At 61.3% G+C, this 12,292-nt stretch overlaps 1 protein-coding gene across 1 annotated transcript in view; it reads left to right on the top strand.

The window, feature by feature from the left end:
• Positions 1-12,292, top strand: part of LOC133750566 (kinesin-like protein KIF19) — a 38,884-nt gene that overhangs the window by 12,196 nt on the left and 14,396 nt on the right. Inside the window, exons 12-17 of the mRNA XM_062180136.1 lie at positions 445-595; positions 1,831-2,008; positions 2,956-3,136; positions 5,271-5,541; positions 7,694-7,815; positions 10,982-11,106. Coding sequence (XP_062036120.1) covers positions 445-595; positions 1,831-2,008; positions 2,956-3,136; positions 5,271-5,541; positions 7,694-7,815; positions 10,982-11,106 — 1,028 coding nt within the window. The remainder of the gene's footprint in view (positions 1-444; positions 596-1,830; positions 2,009-2,955; positions 3,137-5,270; positions 5,542-7,693; positions 7,816-10,981; positions 11,107-12,292) is intronic.

Below are 12,292 nucleotides of genomic sequence, written 5' to 3'. Positions count from 1 at the left end.
GCGCGGCCGCAGCGTGGGTTGTTTGGATCCGTGTGCTGCTGGAATTCACGTAACGGGAAGTCACCCTCTTGACCGTTTCTAGGTGCGTGTTTCAACGGCAGTAAGCACACGCACGGTGTTGTGCCCCGTCACCACCACCCACAGAACTTTCTCACCTTCCCGAATGAGACCCCCATCTCTAGGAGCCTGTGCTCTGGGCCCTCACAGCAGTGGGACCCACAGCCCGCGTCCTTCTGGGCCTGGCCTGGCCCTGTGCGTGTCCTCCGGGCTCCCTCCCTTTCCACGGCTGCCTACGACAGACTTTGGTTTTCGTAGAAGACATGTGTTTGTGTGCTGCCTACAACAAATGCGGGCTTTCACAGCAGACACGTGTTTGCGTGCTCCTGCTGTCGGTGCCCCCCAGTGTGTGCTCAGCCCTGACCCCCATGCCCGCTGCCCCGCCAGGTCAAGCGCAACCTGCTGAACGTGTCCTACCGCATCGCGCAATACACGGACGTCATCTCCCACCTGCGTGGCGAGATCGAGCACCTCAAGTCCAGAATCGAGAAGCAGGAAAAGGAGAGGAAGAGCGAGCCTGGGGTCCCGGATGTGCAAGGTAGAGCCGAGTGCTGCCCCCCGCCCTGGGGTCCCGGATGTGCAAGGTAGAGCCGAGTGCCTCTCCACTCTGGGGTCCCGGATGTGCAAGGTAGAGCCGAGTGCCCCTCCACTCTGGGGTCCCGGATGTGCAAGGTAGAGCCCCCGGTTTAAGGGTTCTTTGCAAGGACACAGTCGCAGCGTCCCTGCACACCCAGTGTCAGCAGTCAGGTCATCGATGGCCCTTCCAGGGTCACACTCCCAGCAAGCTCATGGCACCACAGATCTTTCTGGTCTCTCCTTCTGTGAGCTTTCCCGTTCCTTCTTGGCTTTCCTTTGGGTTGCCATTGAGGAAGTGGGCATGTATGTCTGTGAGTCGGCAGTTGTCTGTACTCATACATCCTCTGATCCACCTACACATCGATCCAGGCAGCTACGCAACCAGCCAGCCACCCGTCCATCCACCCATCCATCATCATCCATCCATCTATCCATCCATCACCCATCACCCATCACCCATCACCCATCATCTATCACCCATCATCCATCACCCATCATCCACTCCTTTATCCCTCTGTTATCCATTATCCATCCATACAACCATCACCCATCATCATCCATCACCCATCATCCATCATCACCCATCACCCATCATCCATCCATCACCCATCATCTATCACCCATCACCCATCACCCATCACCCATCACCCATCACCCATCACACATCACCCATCACCCATCACCCATCATCACCCATCACCCATCATCCCTTCATCCCTCCACCCACCCACCCAGCTATCATCATGTGTGTTTTTTTTAAAGATTTATTTTATTTATTTGAAAGACAGAGAGAGAGGTAGAGACAGAGAGAGAGAGAGAGAGAGGTCTTCCATCCACTGGTTCACTCCCCAGATGGCCACAATGGCCGCAGCTGGGCTGATCCTAAGTCAGGAGCGAGGAGCTTCCTCTGGGTCTCCCACACAGGTGCAGGGGCCCAAACACTTGGGCCATCCTCCACTGCTTTCCCAGGCCGTAGCAGAAGCTGGATTGGAAGAGGAGCAGCCAGGACTAGAACTGGCGCCCATATGGGATGCCGGCACTTCAGGCCAGGGCTTTAACCCACTGCGCCACAGCGCCAGCCCCCATCACGTGTGTTGAGCTGCTCCATGGTCTAGGCCCCATCTTGGTGGGCGAGCATGGAGCTCAAGCCTGCTTAGGTGCGCTGCCCCGCACAGCCAGCTGCCTTGCTGCCTGCAGTCACACTCAGCCCCCACGACGCGGAGGAGGACAGTCGCCTGCAGATGAACAAGATTCGGGCTCAGCTGGTCGGGGCCTTCAGGGAGCAGAAGGAGATGCGGCGCAGCCTGGTGGAGCTGGAGAACACCACCATTGAGCTGCACATGGACATGTCCCGCCACCTGCTGACCATTGCCGAGTGAGTGCGCCCGCCCACCCCGCGGGGCGGAGGGGCTGCCTGTGGGAGCTCGTCATTCCTGCGCTGCTGTCCAGCCCCCCTCACCCATCCATCATCCATCATCTACCTGCAGGCTTCCAGCCACGGCTGCCCCCGCCTCGCCTGCTCCTGTGCCCCTGGGTCTAAGCCGGGCCAGGTGGGAGAAATGTCCAGACCCCTTGGACCTCCCTCCCAGTCCACGGCTGCGAGGCAGCTCAGTGGAAGAGGAAGCCGAGGCCTGAAGGAGTGTGCGTCTCCCAGGCCAGGGCTGTCATCCCACGGCACTCTGCGTCCCCGCTCGTGCCCTCTGGGCACAGGGATGCCTGTGGTTCTGGCCGTGCCGTTCCCCATCCACAGGGGGCGCTGTTGCAGTGCCACGGGACAGGCTGGGCCCCACGGCCCTCCACTGCCTTGCCCTTTGCCCTCCCTCGCACTTCTCCCATGTGGCTCCCCTGCTCGTCCCTCTTCCCTTTATTACTGTAGAAACCATACCAAGAGCACGAGACTCCTGCCAGGGCACTTCACGGTCTTGTCCACCTCCCACCGGAAGTCCACCTTTGCTGCCCCGTCCCCGCGGGCTCCTTGTCGCCGCTTAGGTTTCAGAGCTGTGGCCACCACGCTTCATTCTTGCACAGCCCCACGCTGGGCAGGCTGAGGTGGTCCAAGTTCCACAGCTGTGGAGACTGAGGTTCAGGGGTGCATTTAGGGGCCTTCCCAGGTCACCCAGGGGCCCACGGGCGGATCTGAGGCTGGAGGCTGGGTGGGCTGGGAGAGACCTTATGCACACATGTGCGCAATCATAGGGCCAACCCTGTTCTGCTCCACCGGCACGGCATGCCTGTGAGCAGGCAGCCGTGGCCTAGAAGGCCCAGGCCCAGGGGGCAGGGCTGCCGGCCAGGCGCTGCTCACCTGCTCACCTGTGACTGCAGCTGGGAGCGGGAGAAGAGCCACCTCCGCGCACACAGCGGCCAGGGGGAGCCCGGGAAGGAGGAGGCGCCCGCAGACGCTGATGGGGACGATGGCGAGTCCACGGAGCCGCACGAGGTGGCCCTGGCCAGGGAGGAGTTCAACCTGCTGTTAGCGGAGCAGCGCAAAACGGCAGCCCTCAAGGTAGCCACGGCGGCAGGGGCAGGGGTCGCCCGCGCCGACTGGGGATGGCGTGGGCCCTGGTGGACATCAGCGCGTCCTGGGGAGTAAGGCCAATCGCAACCGGGTTGTGGGTGACGAAACCGAGGCCCCCGGAGGTGGATGGTCCCAAATCCCCGGAAGACTCGGAACTGACCTCGGTCTGACCACCAGGCCCCGGGCTGGTGGGATGAGGCACGAGCTCGAGGTCTGCAATTCGCAGCAGAGGTCATGGCCAAGGGATCCTCGGGGGACAAGACGAGGTGCTCAGCACAGCCGGGCATCCAGGGGACGGACTTGAAGGAGGCGAGCAGGACCTTGCGAGGGGGGCCAGGCAGTCCCCTGTGAGTTCCAGGCAGGAGGGAGGTGGCCAGGGGTCATCTTCCCGGTAGCACAGGGACCCACTGACCCATTCCTGCGGACCCTGGTCCAAGATAGCCCTGGCTGTGGTGTGTTTGGGGGCCCAGCTGGAGATATACGGTGTGGTGGCCCCTCTGTCCCCTGGGCCAGGCTACAGTGCAGAGCAGGTGTGGCTGATCGCACACACACGTGTGGGTCTGTGTCTCCATGGCGGCCTCCGTGGGACCCTACCTCGCAGATGCAAAGAGGAGCAGGCCGATCCACAGGGCTCCCAATTGAGGGTGCCAGTGCAGAGCTGTCCCCACTGGCCTGTAGTGGATGAGCCGGCCTCAGACCTCACGTCTCGTGCTCTGTGTGGCCCAGGAGAGCCAGCCCCTGGCTGTGGTGCGATGGAGGTAGGGCCGCCCCCTGACGACATGGAGGACCCAGGTGGAAGCCGCAGCTCTGGCTTCCTGTGGCCGACACGTGGGCGTGCAGTGGGGGCGAGCCCTGGGGGTGTGTCTGTGACACGAGGTGACCACGGGAGCATGAAGTTCTGTGGCTTCCTGTGGCCGACACGTGGGCGTGCAGTGGGGGCGAGCCCTGGGGGTGTGTCTGTGACACGAGGTGACCACGGGAGCATGAAGTTCTGTGGCTTCCTGTGGCCGACACGTGGGCGTGCAGTGGGGGCGAGCCCTGGGAGTGTGTCTGTGCCACGAGGTGACCACGGGAGCATGAAGTTCTGTGGCTTCCTGTGGCCGACACGTGGGCGTGCAGTGGGGGCGAGCCCTGGGAGTGTGTCTGTGACATGAGGTGACCACGGGAGCATGAAGTTCTCTGGCTTCCTGTGGCCGACACGTGGGCATGCAGTGGGGGCGAGCCCTGGGGGTGTGTCTGTGACACGAGGTGACCACGGGAGCATGAAGTTCTGTGGCTTCCTGTGGCCGACACGTGGGCATGCAGTGGGGGCGAGCCCTGGGGGTGTGTCTGTGACATGAGGTGACCACGGGAGCATGAAGTTCTGTGGCTTCCTGTGGCCGACACGTGGGCGTGCAGTGGGGGCGAGCCCTAGGAGTGTGTCTGTGACACCAGGTGACCACGGGAGCATGAAGTTCTGTGGCTTCCTGTGGCCGACACGTGGGCGTGCAGTGGGGGCGAGCCCTGGGAGTGTGTCTGTGACACGAGGTGACCACGGGAGCATGAAGTTCTGTGGCTTCCTGTGGCCGACACGTGGGCGTGCAGTGGGGGCGAGCCCTGGGAGTGTGTCTGTGACACGAGGTGACCACGGGAGCATGAAGTTCTGTGGGGCTGACAGTGCAGGAGGTGACTGCCACCAAAGGGACAGCACACTGCTCCTTCCCAGCAGGAGGCCCAGCACTCACCACGCAGGCCACACGGGGGGCACCAGGCCGGCCAGGAGGCAGAGGAGCAAGGAAGGAATGGGAGGTGGGGGCAGGCAAGGGAGAGGCTGTTTGAGGATCTCAGTGGCTCTGGGCCTGGGGGCTGTCTCTGGCCTGGATGACTAGGGCGGGTGGCTGGTGGCCAGGGTGTGAGAGCCCTATCGGGGAGGTGACCGCGGTGTGGACTCTAGGCGGAAGATGTGCTCACAGGTGAGTCACTGCCGGTCCCCTGAGTCAGGGAGTCCCCAGCCGTGAGAGCCTCAGAGAGACCATACAAGGCAGGTGCCAGCAGCCGGAGCACCGCCAGCGGCTGCGTGAGAACGGGCAGCCGGGGCCAGCGGAGCCCCCAGCACCTCCTCTGGCCCCCGTCTCTCTGGCAGGCGGGGCTGGAGCAGCGCCTGGCCCACGCCAAGCGGAAGGCCTCGCAGATGGAGCAGCTGCTGCCCCGGCGCGTCACCAGCGAGGACCAGCGGGAGGTGCTGCGGCTGCTGTGCAGGGCCCACGAGCTGGAGGTGGAGAACACGGAGCTGCAGGCCAGCAACCTGTGCCGCAAGAACCTGCTGTGCCAGAAGGACTTCATGATCCAGCGCTACCGCCAGCACCGGCGGCTCTGCGAGCGGCTCGTGGCCGAGCAGCGGCGGCTCATGCAGGGTGAGGCCGGCGGCGCGGCCCTGCTCGTCGTCGTCCTTTCCCGTGCGTGGGGGTGGAAGACACGGGACTGTCCGGGACGGCCTAGCGTGGACACCAAGGCCTGACCGCCCTCCGCCCGCACGGCCAGTTGTGGCTCGAGCGCCGCGTGAGAGGACAGGCCTGCTCCGACAGGCGTCCCAGGAGCTGTCGCGTCAGAGCTGTGAAGCCTCCCTGGTCACCGGCAGTGCCTTTGACGTTTGATCCGGCGCTGCTGACGAACACGGAGACTTGCCCTGCCCCCGCCACGCTGGGCGGCCCTCTCTCTGCCAGGGCCGGGCAGGTTGCCCTGGCTCTTCCTTTCTCTCCACTGTTTATTTTGATTATTTTTTAAAAGGTTTATTTATTTATTTGAAAGTCAGAGTTAAAGAGAGAGAGAGAGAGATCTTCCATCCACTGATTCACTCCCCAAATGGCTGCAACAGCCAGGCCCAACCAGGAGCCAGCAGCTTCATCCGGGTCTCCCACATGGGTGGCAGGGGCTCAAACCCTTGGGCCGTCTTCTGCTGCTTTCCCCAGGCCATTAGCAGAGAGCTGGATTGGAAGTGGAGCAGCCAGGACTCAAACTAGCACCCACGTGGGACACCAGCATCGCTGGCAGTGACTTTACCCACTACGCCACAATGCTGGCCCCTCTCTCCATTTAAATTTTTTTTTCTAAATTTATCTGAGGTAGAGAGAGAGGGAGAAAGAGAGAGAACTAGAGAGCACTCCTACCTGCTGGTTCACTCCCCAGCCACCTGTAATGTCCAGGGCCAAAGCTGGGAACCCAGCAGACGTCCCTTGTGGGCGCAGGCACCCATTTACGGGAGGCTCTGTGTGGGCAGGAGGCTGGACCCAGGGCTCCCGCTGCGGGATGTGGCCGTCTTATCTGCTCGGCCAGACACCCACGCCCCTGCCTCTCCCTCTGCCCTGGAGCGCCTGCCCCATGTTCTCTTCCTTTTCAGCCTTTTATTTTGGCATGACTCAGAGCTGCATAAAAGCTGCAAGAACAGTACAAAAAATTCTTCCAGTAGAAATCTTTCTCACTTGGACTTTACGAAGAGGCTCCCAAAAGTTCATGGAAAATATGTACTATGAAAAAACTATGCATGGATTTCAATTTTTTTGCCCCAAAATGAACATATTTTTTAAAAGATTTCTTTGAAAGTCAGAGTTACACAGAGAGAGAAGGAGAGGCAGAGAGAGAGAGAGAGAGCAAGCGAGCGGGCAGGCTTCCATCCACTGGTTCACTCCCCAATTGGCCACAACAGTTGGAGCTGCACCAATCTGAAGCCAGGAACTAGGAGCCTCCCCCTGGTCTCCCAAGTGGGTGCAGGGGCCCAAGCACTTGGGCCATCTTCTACTGCTTTCCCAGGCCACAGCAGAGAGCTGGATCGGAAGTGGAGCAGCCGGGACTTGAACCGGCATCCATATGGGATGCCGGCACTGCAGGTGGCAGCTTTACCCGCTACCCCACAGCGCCGGCCCCATGAGCATGTTTTAATTCCATTTTTCACAGACATTGTGAACTTCCCCCTGCCTCTCCTCAGCATGTTTTGGGATGCCCTTCAGTGCCCTGCGGGGTGTGTCTTAGAAACACTTGTGCACAGTGCACCCACACGGGGGTGACGCCGCGAGGCAGGCCTCATCTGATCTTGCCATTGTCCCACTGATGTCCCTGTGGCACGAGCAGACCCTGGGTCCCCACTGCATGCGGTTGCGGTAGCCTGGTGTGGCCCCTGCCCCAGGCACTGGGGTGGTGTGCGCGCCTTGGCTCTCGTGCCGAGCACTGCCGGGGCGCCGTGCTGGTCTTGCCGGGTGCCTGCTTTCCGTTCTCCCGAGCACACGCCAGGAAGCGGTGCTCTTCTGGAGGTGGCTTTGTGCCTTTAGAATTGTGTGCGTCACTGCTCTGCGACTGAGAGGCAACACACAGCGCAGCAGAGAACCTCAGAGCAGGCGCGGCGCGGCACGCGGAAGCTCCCCTCCAGCAAAGCCGCCCCGGCAGGCTGAGCGTCCCCTCCAACCTCCAGACCATGACCCTGTCTCCAGCCAGCGATGGTGTCTGGCCTGACCGTGTGTGGGGGTGGAGTCGCCCTCCTTGCCCGCTCCAGTCTCTGCTTTCTCGGCTCTGCAGACCGAGGCATCCCTGTGCCCGAGCCCCTGGACAAGCAGTACCGCCTGTGCTCGCAGGAGCTGGCCGAGGGCGCCCTGGACCGCCTGCTGCTGCTGCACTCGGTGATGGCCAGCTCCCTCCGGGTGAGTCTGCTCCCACCCCCAGGCTGTGGTCAGCTCCCGTCCATCCTGCTCAGCCTGCTGGGCCCTGTGAAGCCAAAAACTTGGGGACACCCGCAACCCAGCTGTCCAGAGCCAGGGTGCAGGGGCTTAGGGGACAGGAGAGCCCCATCCTGGGCCCTGGAGGCCAACGCGAGGGCAGCGGGCAGCCAGGTGGATCTGGCACGGCTGCACGTGGTCTGCTTTGCTGTGGCACCCGCAGTCCCTGGCTGTCGCCTGGACCCTGGCATGGGGGGAGGGCGTGAAGGCTGGCAGGAAGGAAGCGTTTGCTCCCCGAGTGGCGGACCTCGTTACCTCGGCAACCCAGAGCGCGTCCTCAGGGGGTGTCTGGGTCTCAGACTCCCTGGGGGGAAGGAGGGCTGTGGGGTGGCCTCTGCGATCGTGTGCTGCAGTGAGAACGCCACTGTCCCCTCAGCCTCCCTCAGCCCCGACCTGTGGCACCCTCGCAGGAGCAGGGGTAAGCGGCCTCTGGCCTGGTCAGGCAGGTTCAGGGCCAGGGCCTGAGGGCAGCGACAGACCCTGCTGCCGGACCCACGGGACTGCAGTGTGGCCACTGGGGCCGTGTGGACGCTGGGGCTGTGTGGACACTGGGCCTGTGTGGCCACTGGGGCTGTGTGGCCACTGGGGCTGTGTGGTCACTGGGGGCCGTGTGGACGCTGGGGCTGTGTGGATGCTGGGGTCTGTGTGGACACTGGGCCTGTGTAGACGCTGGGCCTGTGTGGACACTGGGGTCTGTGTGGACACTGGGGCTGTGGACACTGGGGTCTGTGTGGACACTGGGGCTGTGGATACTGGGTCTGTGTGGACACTGGGGCTGTGTGGCCGCTGGGGGCCGTGTGGACTTTGTGAGCCGTGTGCACGTCCTGGGCTGTGTGAAGCAGGGTCACGGGGCTCTGGGCTGGCTTTCCTGGGTCTCCTGGCTCGGGTACCTGGAATTCACGTCCAGGCTTGCAGAATGTTGCCTCTGTGTTCCGTTTTCCTGCTCTGCCCAGAGGTAGGCCCTGGCTTTGTTTTTGTCTCTCTTTGTAGCAGGCTTTTCTTTTTCTTTTTTAAATGTTTTAAAATTTTTATCTTCATTTTTTATTTTATTTTTAAATTTTTTTTCTTTTTTTTTTTCTTTCTTTTTTCTTTTTTTTTTTTTTTTTTTTACAGGCAGAGTGGACAGAGAGAGAGAGAGAGAGACAGAGAGAAAGGTCTTCCTTTGCCGTTGGTTCACCCTCCAATGGCCGCCGCGGTAGCGCGCTGCGGCCGGCGCACCGCGCTGTTCCGATGGCAGGAGCCAGGTGCTTATCCTGGTCTCCCATGGGGTGCAGAGCCCAAACACTTGGGCCATCCTCCACTGCACTCCCTGGCCACAGCAGAGAGCTGGCCTGGAAGAGGGGCAACCGGGACAGGATCGGTGCCCCGACCGGGACTAGAACCCGGTGTGCCGGCGCCGCAAGGCGGAGGATTAGCCTGTTGAGCCACGGCGCCGGCCTTATTTTTAAATTTTTTTAAGCTTTTATTTATTTATTTGGTAGGTAGAGTTACAGACAGTGAGAGGGAGAGACAGAGAGAAAGGTCTTCCTTCTGTTGGTTCAGCCCCCAAATGGCTGCAATGGCCGGAGCTGCACCGATCCGAAGCCAGGAGCCAGGTGTTTCCTCCTGGTCTTGCATGTGGGTGCAGGGCCAAAGCACTTGGGCCATCCTCCACTGCCCTCCCGGGTCACAGCAGAGAGCAGGACTGGAAGAGGAGCAGCCGGGACTAGAACCGGCGCCCATATTGGATGGCGGCGCTGCAGGCGGAGGATTAACCTAGTGCGCCATGGCGTCGGCCCCAGGCTTTTCTTTTTAGAGACGTTTTAGGTTCACAGCAAAACTGAGTGGAAGATACAGTGCCCCTCCCCACCATGTGCACAGCCTCCCTGCCCCCGCCCTGATCCGTATTTACCTTAGGGCTCATGCCTGGCCTGGGCAGCCTGCGGGTGTTGGAGAAGCATAATTGGGGGTTTTCGCCGCCCTGAGCTCTACCCCTGCTCCCCCTGATCTTCCCACTGTCCACCTGTCACAGATCTGGGAGTCACGCAGGCTGGAGCCTGTCCGTCTGGCTTCTTTTGCTTAGTGATACGCAGTTAAGGGCCCCCAGTGTCTGCATGGCCGGGGGGCCCATTCCTTCTCAGCGCTGAGTGCTCTGCCCCGAGTGGAGGGGCCACGGTTTGCTTATCCCTTCGCCTACTGAAGGACATCTCGGTGGCTCTCGGTGTTGCCAGCTTTGAACAAAGCGCTGGAGACAGCCACGTGCAGGGTGGACGTCGAGGAGCCGTGGCTGAGCTGGGGGAAGAGCCACCACCCTGCCCTCAGGGGGGTGCTCCACTTTGCGTTCCTGCGTGACAGTGACGCGAGCGTCTGTGGCCTCCGCGGGCCCACAGTCTGCCTCAGGAGCCACGGTTCACTTTGTGCGCGTGTGCCCTCAGTCCCGCAGCCCGGCGCGGCTGCCTGGTCTCTGTCCCCTCTCGTGGCTCTCGCTCGTGGAAGGCTCTTTAAGGGCTGCTTCTGGTCTGCGTGTCTGGCGTTCTCAAGGTCAGCGTGAGCCTGTGCACTCAGCTCTGTGTCTGGGAGCAGGCTCGTCCCTTCGTGGCTGGCCACCATCCCTGGGCGCGCCGCATTGCCGCAGGCGGGGGAGCCTCCTTCCTCTGAGGCCGCGTGCTGTCTGTGTTGGGATAGACTCTGTTGTGTGACCCACATGTCCCTCACTGGACGCTGGGTGGCCTCCTGCTCTGGGCTCTCGTGACGCAGGCACATAGCTCTCTCTGGAAGACCCTGCTGCCAGTTCTTTTGGGCCTACACCCAGAAGCGGCACTGCAGGTCCCCAGGCAATTCTGTGCACTCTTTGGGAGCCTGCAGGCCTTGGAGGGTTTCTGACAACAGGTGTCTCCCCATACACAAGGTTAAGGCGGTGTCACTGGGCCCTGGGGTCTTCCCACGCTGCAGAGCCTCCCTCTGCCTCCGTGACGATGGCACGGGCTGGGCGGCCCACTTGCTGGCTCCATGCTGTGTGGTGGCCTTCCTGGCACCCCTCCCCAAGACCCTGTGCTTCACGGCACTGCTTGCCTGGCCTGGCGGCCTCACTGGCCCCTCTGTCTGGCCGCAGGATGGCTCTGTCTTCAGTCTGTCTCCCCTGCTGGGAGAGTCCAGCCGAGACCAGCCCGAGGACCTGAAGGACCTGCCCTGGGGCACCCAGTGTGAGCTGCCCCCGACACTGCTGGAGAGTCACAGGTAGGAGGGGTTGCCAAGCCTCCTTGCCGGGGCCCTGCTGCCTGGGGCGGGTGGAGCCTGGGGTGCTGGGAGGGGGAAGCCTGCGCAACCTGGCTGACAGAGGCCCTGTGTTCTCTGTCAGCGAAGGGCCCTTCCTGCAGGGCTGTGCCACTGACAGCAGACGCAACACCGGAGACGCTCACGGCACGCACTAGCGAGTCGGAGGGCAGAGGCACCCCTTGCGTTTGCTGTATGTCTTTGGTTCATAATTCCTGTATATTTATGTATTTTTTAAAGAGATTTATTCATTTATTTATTTATTTATTTGAAAGTCAGAGTTACACAGAGAGAGGAGACAGAGAGAGAAAGAGAGAGAGAGAGAGAGAGAGAGAGAGGTCTCCCATCCGCTGGTTCACTCCCCAGATGGCTACAATGGCTGGAGCTGCGCTGATCCAAAGCCAGGAGCCAGGAGCTTCTTCCAGGTCTCCCACACGGGTGCAGGGGCCCAAGGACTTGAGCCATCTTCTACTGCTTTCCCAGGCCACAGCAGAGAGCTGGATTGAAGTGGAGCAGCTGGGTCTTGAACCGGCTCCTCAGGCCAGGGCATTAACCGCTGCGCCACAGCGCCGGCCCCTATTTATGTATTTTTAAAAATACTTATTTGCTTATTTGAAAACCAGAGTTATAGAGAAAGAGAGAGAGGAGAGACAGAGAAGGAGGTCTTTCATCCACTGGTTCACTCTCCAAATGGCCATAATGGCCAGGGTTGGGCCAGGCCAAAGCCAGGAGCCAGCTGCTTCTGGGTCTCTTACTTGGGTGCAGGGGCCCAAGGACTTGGGCGTCTTCCATTGCCTTCCCCGGTGTGCTAGCTGGAGCTGAGTCGGGAGCAGAGGAGCCGGGACTAGAATTGGTGTCCACAGGTGTTCCTGCACTGTAGACCATGCCTTAACCTGCTGCACCACAGCACCAGCCCCTTTGTTTATGCATTGGAAAGGCAGGCTGACAGAGACAGTGGACGAAAGTGAGAGAGATCTGTCTTCTACCCAGTGCTTCACTCCCCGGATGGCCGCGACAGCCAGGGCTGGGCCAAGAACTCCGTCTGGGTCTCCCACGTGGTGACAGGGGCCCAGGTACTTGAGTGGTCACCTGCTGCCTCCCAGGTGCATTAGCAGGGAGTGGGATCAGAAGTGGAGCCGGGGCCGGTGCT

Source organism: Lepus europaeus, chromosome 21, assembly GCF_033115175.1.
Source record: "Lepus europaeus isolate LE1 chromosome 21, mLepTim1.pri, whole genome shotgun sequence".
Taxonomy (NCBI): Eukaryota; Metazoa; Chordata; class Mammalia; order Lagomorpha; family Leporidae; genus Lepus; species Lepus europaeus.
The sequence above is the reverse complement of the archived record's forward strand: the minus strand, read 5'-3'. Positions and strand labels throughout refer to the sequence as shown.